At 38.7% G+C, this 13,756-nt stretch overlaps 1 protein-coding gene across 2 annotated transcripts in view; it reads right to left on the bottom strand.

Moving 5' to 3' along the window:
* The window catches only part of NAF1 (nuclear assembly factor 1 ribonucleoprotein), a 146,338-nt gene that overhangs the window by 122,886 nt on the left and 9,696 nt on the right, over positions 1 to 13,756 (bottom strand). The window contains exons 2-3 of one of the 2 annotated variants that reach the window (XM_035022780.1): positions 5,029 to 5,098; positions 1,388 to 1,530 (exon numbers count right to left, since the gene is read on the bottom strand). In XM_035022780.1, coding sequence (XP_034878671.1) covers positions 1,388 to 1,530; positions 5,029 to 5,098 — 213 coding nt within the window. Of the gene's footprint in view, positions 1 to 1,387; positions 1,531 to 5,028; positions 5,100 to 13,756 lie in introns of those variants that run through there. The other variant, XM_035022781.1, reaches the window with a different exon arrangement.

The following is a 13,756-nucleotide window of genomic DNA, read 5'->3' as shown; positions in this document are numbered from 1 at the left end:
AACCGTATGAGGTAGGGACCATCATTTGCACACGTTTTAAATGACATAGCTGAGATACATAAAAGTTGAGTCAGTCGCTCAAGGTTACACAGATGGTAAGTGGGAGAATTGGGATTCAAGCCCAGGCTAAGGGCTTAAGAACCCACACTCTTAACTACTATTCTTTAAATCAATATGTTTGCAAAATCTTAGAAATGGAAGACACTTTAGAAAGAGTTTAATACAACCCATCTTTTACATTTGAGGAACACGGGCTTCCCAATCAGAGATTTGGTTGGGGTCGCCAAGTGAAGGATTCAGAAGGAGGAGCCAGGTCTCCTGTCTTTGCATCCATACCTCGAACCGCACTCTGCCCTGGGCTATCTGAGTACTTTCAAGAAAGCAAACCTAAGAATATTTATTTTGAGAAAAATCTTTTATATGGTTTAGATAGTTTATATAAGCTGCTAAAATATATTCAACCTGTCCTGCAGGAATTTCATGTCATCTGCAACATCAGAAGAAAAGAGCTGATAAAGCAGAAGGAAATAGAGAAAAGTGGAAATGAACAGAATTAGAGTTGGTTTTTGATTCGTTTCTATCTCTCCGAATATGAGAAGGTATGGCTGTTGGATTGTTCATCCTTGATCCATCACTTACTAGGATTTCAACTATATAAGACAAAAAAAGATTTTTGATGTACATGGTCTCTTGGGGGTTAGTTTCATCGACCACAATCTCTTTTTCTTTCTCCCAAGTGTGGTGGCCTGTGGCCCAAGAAAGTATTGTAATTTATGTCTATATCTATCTTTGTCTATCACTTTATAGTGTATGTTTTCATCCTACTAATGAAAAAGGTAGAAAAATAATAGAGATGAGAGTCTCTATTCCTCTATAAGGAAAAGGAAAGAAGATATAGGTATGAATGACATTAATCCAGCAAATCAGACAAATGCCCACGATATAATATGAGAGGGTCAAATTTCAGAGCAGCCTCCATTTTTCCTCCAGAGATCTGAACAGCTTTTGTCAGAATTGCCCTAATCTGGTGGTTGCTTAAGTATAGGTAAATGGTTCTATCTGACATAGCTAATTAGCATTCAAGATTTTGTTGGGTGCTTAAAATAGTCTTGTTTTGGTTTAACACATTATATAAATAATTTCCAATCTGGTATTTATTATTTAGGGTATAGGCTAAGTGGCTTTAATAAGGACATGCCAAAATACTTAGAGCACTTTTACACTCACAGATACTATGAGTTAGGGATTGGGATAGGATAGAGCAAAGATGGCTTCCTTTGTTCCAACATGTCTGGGGCCCCAGCCATGAAGATGGGAAGTTCTGGGGGCGATCCAAATGACCAGGAGCAGGAATTGTCTGGAGGGTTCTTTACTGAGGTTTCTGTACCTTGGCTGGAAGGACTTGAAGGCTGGGCTTAGCTCTGGTTGTCATCCAGGACCCTATGCGTGACCTCTCCTTGGGTCTTGGACCTGACACAGCAAGGCAGTTGTTCCAAAAGAAGTTCCAAAAGGCTTCCCGAGACTGAGATTCTGGGAAAAACAAATGGAAGTCACATGGTCTCTTCTGGCCAAGTCTTGGAAGTCACATAGTGTCACTTTTGCCATAATTCATTGGGGGCAGAAGTTACAAGTCCTTCAAAGGAAGGAGACATAGACTCCACTTCTTTATGCCAGGTTTTAGAAACTGTCACAAGGTGCTTAAATAAATGAACACTCCAAAGGTGAGCATTCCAGGGCTGGGGATGGCTCTTGTCTTCAACCTACAGTTTCCAAAATTTCTCCAGTTGTCACCATTTTCTAGGCAACAGAAAAGGAAGAGTACAAAGTAAGCATCCATAAAGAGATGACCTGGAAATGACATTCCTCAGATTCTTTCATACCTCATCAGCCTGAACTTAGTCAAATGGTCTGACATTGGCAAGAGAGCCTGGGAAAATAGCGTGTAGCTTGCAGATGTGAAGGGATGTATGTGCCCAGGTGAAGGTTGAGGAATTCTATTGCTAATATAGAAGGAAAGAAAGAATACGGGGAGACAGAGGGCCTCAGTCTGCCCCTCTGTCCTTCCCTCCTCCTCCAAATCCCACAAACTCTCTTCTTTCTATTAATACCATTCTTCTTCTTCCCCCAAAAAAGACAACCCAAAATCCCTTCTGTTTTTCCATACAGCATGAAGTTAGGATTTCTGGGTGATACTCAGTCTTCTCCATCAGATCTGGGTATGGGTTCTTCTTGGCCTGGCAGATATCATACAAGAACCAAACAAAATGTGTCCATGCAGAGCCTCCCAGCTGGCTCTGGACAAATAACCTCTGGCTATTACATGATAGAGAAATAAACAATCTTTTTTTTTTAATTCACTGTATTTTTGTTTCTGTCAAACTAATATAGTATATATCACAAAATCCCTTGAATTTCCTGTATTTATTTCGGTTTTATATTTAAAGATCACTTCTTAAACAACAAAACTATGCACTGTAGCAATTTAGGATTCAGTGAAGTAGAGTCTATTTTGCTTATTTCCAGTTATCTCACTCAATGCTCTCAACAGACGCTACAATACGGAGCTCAAAGAGAAGAGCAGACGGCTGCAAAAAAGAATCAAAGCAAATTTGGCACTCATTGTTACTGTCATTGCCACTTCCTTTGCTTTTAAATGAAAAAAATCATTATAGTTCATTTTGGGAAATTTTCCTACAGACTCAGTGAAACCCGGGGATGTTCTGCAATCAGATTAGAAGGAAATCCTCTCCCCCTTGCCCACTCCTTGTCCAGACAACTGATATGAGGCCACCAGAATATTGCATGTGGAATGATTAGGTGAGGACTATGTATTCACCAATGGACTTCCTGAACTCCTACTCAACCTTTAATTATTTAGGGATGATTCAGACAGGGTAACAGGTAGCAAGTGTTGAAATAAGTTTCTAGGCCCAAGATGGAGCCACTCTTGCCCAGGGAGTCATGAGAGCAAATGGAAACTTAGATAACTTTCACATCCCTGTAAATGCTCCCCTCAACTTGAAATGCAGTACGTCCAGGGGCGCCTGGGTGGCTCAGTTGTTAAGCAACTGCCTCGGCTCAGGTCATGGTCCCAGGGTCCTGGGATCGAGTCCCACGTCGGGCTCCCTGCTCGGCGGGAAGCCTGCTTCTCCCTCTCCCACTCCCCCCTGCTTGTGTTCCCTCTCTTACTGTGTCTCTTTCTGTCAAATAAATAAATAAATAAAATCCTTGAAATGCAGTATGTCCAGTCAGCCAATCCCCAAACACCAAGCCAACCTTGGGGCTCTATGCTTATTTCCTTGTTCTTTATTCATTTTCTACTTTCTACTTTCCCCCTTTCCTTTTTCTTGATCCTATTAAAGGTCCCTGCTTTCTGCCCTATTTTGCAGTTCTTGGGACCCTTGGGAATGGAGGCCGCCTGCTTCATAAAGTGTTAAATAAAGTTTGTTTATATCACCTAAACTGTCTTCTTTAATATTTTTAACACAAGTTATGTTTATTTTTTTCTAGAAGGGTCTGTGTTCCTTGAGTCTGTTCAAAGTCCTCGGCTGTTTATTTTACAATTCTGAGATCAAAATGTTACAGTAACACCTCAATTAATCAGATGGTGTGGATAAGGGATAGTCCTGTTAACTGGAGTTTGAGAAAAGAAAACATATTATTTTCAATTGTGACTGAAAAATGAACCAGGATTCCTGTACAGAACATAGTTTCAGTGACCCTTGCTTTAAACCTACCCGGGGTGTTGGCAGTGGGCAGGGGGCAGGGTCTACTTACAGAAAGCACCAAGAGTCTTCACCATAAGCAACTTATTCCAAGAGGAAAAGACCATTAAGAGCATAGGCCAAAGTCTGAAGAGTGTTTCTGAATATAGCTGTGAGAGTGTCCTTTAGTTCAATCTCCATGAACTCACCACTGAGTGCTGGAGCAAAGGAGTTGTAATAAAAATAGGCCAAAAAGGGGAAAAAAATATCTGGGAAATGTCAAGCACATGTTTGAGTCTCAAATATGAGATGGGGCTGGCAGCACAGACATAAGCACCCTTCACCCTGGGCATCTGCAGTTGTTGCCCAGCCAGCAGTGGACGTTCGTGTCAGTGAGGGCTGCCATAAGATGTCTAGAGGCTTTGAGACTGAAAAGATTACGCTGCTTCTCCCACACGGACATTCAAAAAAAATAATAGTTCCAAGCTCTTAAATAAATATAAGACCATTTAAATAGGTTATGATTCTGCTATAAACTAAACCAATGAATTTTTTTGAATAGCCAATAAATGTTTTACAGAAGTTTTTCTGATGCCTAGATTTTGTTAGTGCTCTAAGCATGTACTTAATCTGTCTGTTGGGTAATCCAGGCTGGCTTTAAAAGCAGTCTCTTTGGAGAGGAGAGGGCTGGCCATTAGTATTCTGGCACAGATACCATCTTACTGAACACAAAGACACCTATCACAAAAAGCGTTAGCAGAGACAGAAAACACAGCCAGGGCAAGTGGGATCAGGAGAGGAGAAGCATGGCGGGTACTACACATAGACAATGGTACTTGTTTACCTAGCATACGTGGACACCTGCCTAAGGTCTGCAAGAACTATTCAGGAGGAATTTGTGAGGAGTCTAGAGTTTTTGCCGAGAAGTTTAGAGAATGGAGGAAAATAGTTTATAATAACTATGATTCTATTTTTTACTTTTAGGTTGATGTGATCTGGCTATTTTTCGTGATAAAAGATCAAGTATATTACAAATAATTGACTCTTGGTAATTCGGTGTCTTGAGGTACCATTACCAGAAATCTCTGAGCATTGCCTGTATTATAAAATAGCATAGATATATAAAAAATATGGAGGCAATTGGATTACTGTGCAAAGTGCCATAACATGCCCTGAAAGTTATTTTCTGTTATAGTCAATGTTCTGTCATTTCACTTTTGTTATTGTTCAGGGCAGCCAACACTATTTTTGTTTTTTGTTAATCACAATTTTAAGACATGTCAAAATTTCAATTCAATTCAACAAACATGTATTGAACACTTACCATGAATCAGGCAGAATTCAAGGTGCTCAAATATAGAAGATGATGAACACATAGTCTCTGTCTTCAAAAGCTTCACATTGAAAAGGTACACCAAAAAAAAAAAAAAAAGATTAGAAACAAGTATGATTAAAATAGAAATGCATCAGTAACGTATCAGCACATGGAAAGAATACCTAATTTAGTTGGTCGATGTGGGGTTTCAGGGACAAAACATTTCTAAAAGGAGGTCGTGATTGGTCTTTCCCAGGGGAAGAATAGAAGTTGACCAGGTGATTAAATAGGGGTTGGGAACCACCCATATATGCAGTCATCTAACGTTTAACAAAGTCATAGAACATCTGTCTTAGTAAGAGACTGAGCATGCTTTGATGTAACTGAATTGAAAAGTGTGTATGGAAACTTGGAGAGGTAAGCCAGGAAGGGTAGGAAAAACCTACTTAATCCTGAAAGTAGGAGGAATTGCTAAGAAATGAAGCAAATGAGGGGCGCCTGGGTGGCTCAGTCAGTTAAGCCTCTTCCTTCACTTCAGCTCAGGTCATGATCCCAGGGTCCTGGGATTGAGCCCCCCCATCGGGCTCTCTGCCCCCCATCGCGCTCTCCACTCAGCAGAGAGCCTGCTTCTGCCTGCATCTCTACTTGTGCTGTCTCCCTGTCAAATAAATAAATAAAATCTAAAAAAAAAAAAAAAAGAAAAAAAGAAAAGAAATGAAATGAAGCAAATGGGGCGCCTGGGTGGCTCAGTTGGTTAAGCGACTGCCTTCGGCTCAGGTCATGATCCTGGAGTCCCGGGATCGAGTCCCAGAATCGAGTCCCGCATCGGGCTCCCTGCTCGGCAGGGAGTCTGCTTCTGCCTCTGACCCTCCCCCCTCTCATGTGCTCTCTCTCATTCTCTCTCTCTCTCTCAAATAAATAAATAAAATCTTAAAAAAAAAAAAAAAAGAAAAGTTTGATAAAATGTTGGGAATATTTTAAAGACTGGAGATTAAAGTATGATCAAAAGCAACTAATGGGGGCGCCTGGGTGGCTCAGTTGGTTAAGCGACTGCCTTCGGCTCAGGTCATGATCCTGGAGTCCCAGGATCGAGTCCCGCATCAGGCTCCCTGCTCGGCAGGGGTCTGCTTCTCCCTCTGACCCTCCCCCCTCTCATGTGCTCTCTGTCTCTCTCATTCTCTCTGTCTCAAATAAATAAATAAAATCTTAAAAATAAATAAATAAATAAATAATAAATAAAAAATAAAAAAAATAAAAGTTAAGATAATTCGGGCGCCTGGGTGGCTCAGTTGGTTAAGCGACTGCCTTGGCTCAGGTCATGATCCTGGAGTCCCGGGATCGAGTCCCGCATTGGGCTCCCTGCTCGGCAGGGAGTCTGCTTTGCCCTCTGACCCTATCCCCTCTCATGTGTTCTCTCTCATTCTCTCTCTCTCAAAATAAATAAATAAAATCTTAAAAAAAAAAAAAAAGAAAAGAAATGAAGCAAATGAGGAGCATGATAGCATTTGCATGTTAGGAAATTCATGTACCAGCTGTTTGGAAAGTAGAATGGCAATGATAACTAAGGCACTATTTGAGAAGACTAATTGGGGAACGACAGGGTTTCAAGGAAGGCTTTCTCACCGAGGAAGAAAAAGAGAAAGTATTTCAGAAGTAATGTTGGGGAAAAGGAGCAAGAAAATTAAGATAATTCTCACTTGTTCTTGTAAGTGGCTGTTTCACGAACCGAAACAAGGAAAACTAAAAGAAAAAGCAGATTTGGGTTTGTAAGCAAGGTGGAGGCTGGTGGTAGCAGTTAGAGAAGGTAGATTTGTAATGCTTGTGAGAGATCCTGTGGAGATATCAAAGAGGCATTTGGAAATGGAGATTTAAAGAAAAGAAGTCTAGGACGGAGAGAGAGATATACAATTGAACCCTGAACAACGTAGGGGTAAAGAGTGCTGACCCCCCCTCCATGGAGTTGAAAATCTGTGTATAACTTTTGATTCTCCAAAAACTTAACTAGTAATAGCCTTCTACAGGAAGCCTTGCTGATAACATAAACAGTAGATTAACACGTATTTTGTATGTTATATGTATTATATATTGTATTCTTATAATAAAGTAAGCTAGAAAAAAGAAAATTTTATTAAGAAAATCATAAGGGGGCGCCTGGGTGGCTCAGTCATTAAGCGTCTGCCTTCGGCTCAGGTCATGATCCCGGGGTCCTGGGATCGAGCCTCGCATCGGGCTCCCTGCTCAGCGGGAAGCCTGCTTCTCGCTCTCCCACTCCCCCTGCTTGTGTTCCTACTCTTGCTATCTCTCTCTCTGTCAAATAAATAAATAAAATCTTTAAAAAAAAAAGAAAATCATAAGGAAGCGAAAATACATTTATATTACTGTACTGTAAAAAATCCATATATAAATGAACCCACACAGTTCAAACTTCTGTGTTCAAGGGTTAACCATAATTGATCTTGTTGCATCTTACACAGGTCATCTTACACACTATATTTAATCATCTGTTCTATATGGAACATTTCTCTACTCCATGTTCCACTGAGTAGGAAACACCTCATTATCATTTTATAATATGAGTAAGAACCAAGTAAATGGGATCACAATAAGAGTCAGTTTTAGAAGTCAAAAATGCAAAGGCAGTGGCTGAGAATGAATCCTCTACTAGCCATATTTAAGCATAATACTTCATTAAAAGAGACACTTTGAATTATTCTATGCATTTCTTACATTGCCAAAAGGCAGTGTGGGATAAAGTTTAAAAGCATATTTTCTGGAGAGACTGTTTTTTGCTCCCAGTTCTGCCTCCCCTGAGCTGTGTGTAAGTTCTCTGTGTTTCAGTGATCTCATGTGAATTGAGGCTAACGTGGGAATAGCTTACAGCACAGGATTCTCCTGAGAATTTAATGAGATGTTTCAGGTTAAGCATTTAAAAGAGAGCCTGGCATATAGAAAGTGTTTAACACACATTATCTATCATTATCTTAAATGAACAGTAGTTTTTGTTATTCTTCTGACATAAGTTTACCCAGAATGGGGAAGAGTGGTCTCAAATTTCCTTTTATATCTGTATCAACTGAATCCATCACTGGTACATGATGTACATAGACATTGTGCTCATTTCAGAAGGTGTTTGATACAAGGTCAATAGCGTACATTTTAATTCTAGGGAAATGGAGATCTTTTCCAGCACTAAGGAAAATAAAAGCACATTCAATATTTAAAAAATATATTTAGTTTGGGAGAAATTTAGCTGTTTGGCATTGTTTCCAGTAATCAACCAACTCATAGTTTCAGTTTTTCCTAATAATGAAGATGCAATCCAAGTCTTAGTAAACCAACTGTGTGAAGGACAAAAGGGAGAGCTGGTAAAAGCTGGAAATGGAAACAAACGCAATTAATAAGTCTTAATTGCGAAAAACTGAGGGCAATATTTGTTCTTGGGCGTTCCTGTGATGCATTCGGAAGCAGAGCAAATGAGCTTGGAGAGTGAATTGCTCATGAAGACGAGAGGATGTGGGCAGAATCCTGCAGCATCAAAGAGAGAAGGGGAATTTCAGGAAAGGAGAGGTTTAAAAAATAAAGGATGCCAAGTCAAAAGTGTCAAATCGAAACCTGGCCCCTTCCCTGAAAAAGAACCTCTATCCGTGTATCTTGTGTTCAATGAAAGAAGTAGAACTGTGAGGAGGTAATTTAACAGCAGCATCACCCCTTGCTACGTGATGCTCAATTCAGCTTCTGGACTATAAAAATGACCTCATTCTTTCTCCTAACTTTCTAGATATTTATATGCCTTCCTCTGAATAGTCAATGGTTCTTTTTTAAAGCTTTGTTTATATCTTACAATTTTCTCAAAATAAGCACAGTGTCGAAAATTATGTATATTCAAATGCACCAAAGCAGCCTCTCACACCAGTTTCTTTTCTGCATACATTTCTAGTATGCATTTGATAGAGTCGTTCCTGGTTGAAGTTTTACTTAAAAAAATATGAAAGGTAAGCATGGCAAGGTACAATGTGGGAGATATGGAAGGGTAAGAACATAGGGACACTAAAGCATATTTCAATCTATCTAACATAGCTTCCTATAGGATGCACAACAACTAGATACATCTTTTGGAGAAAACAGCATAAAAACAAAGAAAAAACCGACCATGTAGTACAATTTGCTTCTAGGAAACCACCCACACTTATCGATTTGGAAATATATCCTTAGGGTATTTTTGCCAGAAATAATATATTCTTCTCCATGTTCACATGTTCAGATATCTTTTTTCTTTTTTCCCTCTACTTTAGAGGCAAATTGATACATAAGAGACATACCCCTGGCTTTGCCTATGTTCTAGTGCATTTTTCCATTGGTAAAATACAAACTTAGTATTCATTTTTAGCCTCACAGAAAATTGGTCTAAATGGATTCCAGGTGTGTTGGCTAAGGATGACTTTCACACGGTGACAGCCTTGGCTGCCAGGTTGTTATGCCCTCGGGGTGACTGACATGCTCTGAATCAGATTCCAAGCTCCTGGGGAAGAAAGATTAGGAAGAGCTAAGGTCACGCATTCATCTCTGGTCCATCGATCTCTGGCCAGGTTTGGGAAGACTAGGGTCACATAAAAACATGGCAGCTTTCAGCGAAGTGTGGCAATGGACTGAGGGGAAACCACGCAAATTATCTACTACAGGCTCTAAGTAGGGTTTATTCACCAACAGGACTAAAAGCAATCAGGGAAAGAAATTGTTTGGAAAAGATATACTTGTGATGTGACTTAAAAAAAAAAAAAAAGAGTTGTCAAGTTGTTCTCCAGGGTGGACACAGCAGTGTTGCGGCAATGACAAAACAGGAAACCCAGCGGATCTCATCTCAGCTACAGACTGGAGAGCTTGTTCTTTATCCAAGGTCAAAGAAAGGCAGGATAGCTCAGATGACACCATTCCTGTCCCAAGGCCACCAAAACAGAAAATGACAGACGCAGATAACTATGTTCTTGTACCAAGTTTCGCTATGCTTTTCTAAGAATGATGTGTGCCCATGGGGCCCAAACAAGATTCCATGATAAGTCTTTTCTGTATCCAACTTTTCTCAGATGAGTAGCACCATAAATATATATATATGACACTACCAAAATTTTACATGGTCCTGAATGTTTTATTCTTAATGGCAGATCTATAGTAATAATAGCACAAGTTTTGTTTTAATGAAGGTGATTGCTATACTTAGTTACAATAATCTTCTATTTGACAGTAAAAACTATACAAAGGAAGGAAGGGAATATTTACTTAACCATTACTTTTAAATATTCTCAGCAAGTGAAAGTCTATAATAATATAGGTGAGCTTATTCTAAAACTTACATTGAATAGTAGATGCCTAGCATAGCCAATTCAATCTTGAAAAAGAAGAATAAAGTAGGAGGAATCTTGATGCCTTATTGTTAAGGCTTACTATAAAGCAACAGTAATCAAGACTAGTAGTATTGGTGAAATGATAGACATCTAAATCAACAAGATAGAATACAGAATCCATAAATGGACCCACACTAATATGTCCCACTTATTTTTGAAAAAGGTGCAAAACAATTCAGTGGAGGAAGAATAGTCTTTTTAAAAAACAGTGTTGGAACAATTATACATTCATAAGAAAAAAAAAGGATATTGACTGAAACCTCACACTTTATACAAAAACTAACTCAAAATAGACCACAGATATAAATTTAAAACATAAAAGTACAAATTTTTTAGATAATAAAAGAAGAAAATCTTCAAATGCTAGGGAAAAAAATCTTGGACTTGTCATTAAAAGCACAATCCACAAAAGGAAAAATTGGACCTCATCAAAATTGAAAACTTTGTGCAAAATACCTTCTTAAGAGAATGAAAAGACAAGCTAAGACTAGGAAAAAATATTTGCAGATCACATATTTGACAAAGGGCTAATATCCAAAATACATAAAGAACTCAAAAATCAACAGTAAAAAACCAATGATCCAATTAGAAAATGGGCAAAGACATGAAAAGGCATTTCACAGTTAAGGATATCCAAGTGGCAAATAAGCATGTAGAAAGGTATTCATCTTCGTTAGCATTAGGGAAATGCAAATTAAAACCTACACTCATGTCAAGATGGCTAAAATAAAAAATAATGACAACACCAAATGTTGGTCAGGATGCAGAGAGACTAGATCGTTTGTTCAGTGCTGGTGTGAGGTATAGCCAATCTGGAAAACAGTGTGGCAGTTTCTTATAAAACTAAACATGTAACTAACATGCAACCTACCAGTTGCATTCTTGGGCATTTACTCCAAAGAAATAGAAATTTATGTTTATGTGCAAAACCTATACACAAATGTTCAGCAGCTTTATTTATACTAACCAAAAATAGGAAACAACTCATCCTAAAGTAGATGAATGGTTAAAGAAACTGTGATACATCGTGCTAGCAAATACTGCTCTATAATAAAAAAGAATAAACTATTTAGTACACAAAACTCCCTGGATGAATCTCCAGGAAATTATACTGAGTCAAAAAACCTAATCCCAAATGGTTACATACTGTAGGCTGCCATTTATGTAATAATCTTTTTTTTTAAGATTTTTTTATTTATTTGACAGAGAGAGAGATAGCGAGAGCAGGAACAGAAGCAGGGGGAGTGGGAGAGGGAGAAGCAGGCTTCCCATGGAGCAGGGAGCCCGATGTGGGACTCGATCCCAGGACCCTGGGACCATGACCTGAGCCGAAGGCAGACGCTTAACGACTGAGCCACCCAGGCGCCCTTATGTAATAATCTTAAAATAAAAAAAAAAAATTATAGAAACGGAGAACAGATTGTGGTGGCCAGGGCGTACAGGTGGGATATGGGAGAGTGGGAGCAAGTAAGTGGAAGTTATAAAAGGTACTGCGTGATGGAACTATTCTGTATCTTGGCTGTGGTGGTGGTCACACCAATCTACACATGCAATGAAATGATATATAGGGCTAAACACACACACACACACATACACAAACAAGTGCATGTAAAATTTTACTGCATGTAAAAATATGAATAGGGTCAGTGGATTCTTGCAATGTCAATTTTCTGGTTATGATACTGTACAATGGTTATGACAATACTATGATGGGGGATATTGAATAAAGGTTATGTGGGACACCTTTGTATTATTTTTCAGAGCTGCATGGGAATCTCAATTATACCAAAAGAATGTAAAAAAAAAAAAAAGATAAAACCTGTTTCCTCAGAGGGGATATCTCTAGCAATATTCTAGAAGAAGAACACAAAAATAATTTGCACATATGAGACTTGAGGCACATTTAAATGAAACTCAATTATAAATTTAAAAACTGGGGGTCTGGTACCTAAAGTAAAAGATAATTGTATCTTTGGAGATGCTTAAGTTTTTCTTTCATTCAGTAATCTTTCTGACCAAGCACTGAATTCTATCTATTTCCACCATTTATCATTACCACTTGTTTTTTGCACAATAAATGGACAGATATTTTGGATACTGGTAGTCACCCGCAGAGTTTCAAAACCTCACACTGGGTAAGAGAGTTGGCAATAGAATTATTTCTTCATGGGTCACCTGGGTGCCTCAGTTGGTTAAGCGACCAATTCTTGATTTCAGCTCAAGTCATGATCTTAGGGTCATGGGATTGAGTCCTGGGCTCAACATGGAGTCTGCTTGTCCCTCTCCCTCTGTTCCTCCTCCTCCTCTCTATCTCAAATAAATAAATAAAATCTTAAAAAAATAAGAATTATTTCTCCATGAATGGGCCGGTTTCTTCACGTACCCGGGTACTAACTGGGTATAGACTAGGTGGTTTGTGACTTTTGTTTGTTCTTCTAAATCCCGAAACATTTTACTATAAATCTCCTAAACTGGTGCATCTCTCAAAACTTCTTCTTACTTATTAGAAAATTATTCTATTCTAGACTGGTGGGGGAGAAATCTTGTCTTAAAATCTCCAATTTCTTGGTTCAGAAGTGAATCAAGAGAAAAAAATGGCGGTCTCAAGGTTCAAGGTAGAGATTCATTTGTTTAATTATTCTGCATTAGAAACTGAAGAAACCATGGGAATGAGCACCCAAGGTATTGTGTCTGTGAAATGGGCATGGACAGCCAGTGACAGGAGTGAGGTAGCAAAAGATGAGGTTCTGGAGAGCACGAATTTACACCAGAGCAGAGGTCATTCTACTGGAAGGCTTTGGGCGGGGCTTTGACACTATTAGATACAGATTTTGAGAAGATGACTCTGCCTGAAGCTTAGACAATGAATGAAAGAAATCCAGAGTACATGTGGAGGCTTTTGCAGTAGTCCTAAAGAAAGAAATGAGACAGAAATAAAGGAAGCTGGGCTTCTGTTTTTAAGTTTTTAAGAATTTAGAGACATTTCGAGGTAATGAAACTTAACAACTCTATTTGCAAATCTAACTCTTTGTGGTTAAGACTCAAATAGAAACAAAGCCTCCTTTCACTTCCAAGATTTTTGCAGACTTTGTTCCTGCTTTTTATAAAATTGTACTTATGTGGGACATTTGGCTTAATTTTAAAGACATTTAAAATAGGCAGTCCTTTAGAAGATTATTCCTAAAAGTAGTATTTGTGAAATATTCTTGAAGCATGTACATTTTATTTATTACTCTAGGTAATCTTTTTCCTCTCACCAGACTAATGAAGAGATGTACCTGCACCACAAGATTAAAAGTCTTTGGGAAACTGCCCTTATTTACCTGTATTTTGCATTA

Source organism: Mirounga leonina, unplaced genomic scaffold (genome assembly GCF_011800145.1).
Source record: "Mirounga leonina isolate KUSES-001 unplaced genomic scaffold, KU_Mleo_1.0 Mir_176, whole genome shotgun sequence".
NCBI lineage: Eukaryota > Metazoa > Chordata > Mammalia > Carnivora > Phocidae > Mirounga > Mirounga leonina.
This window is presented reverse-complemented; position numbering and strand designations above follow the sequence as displayed.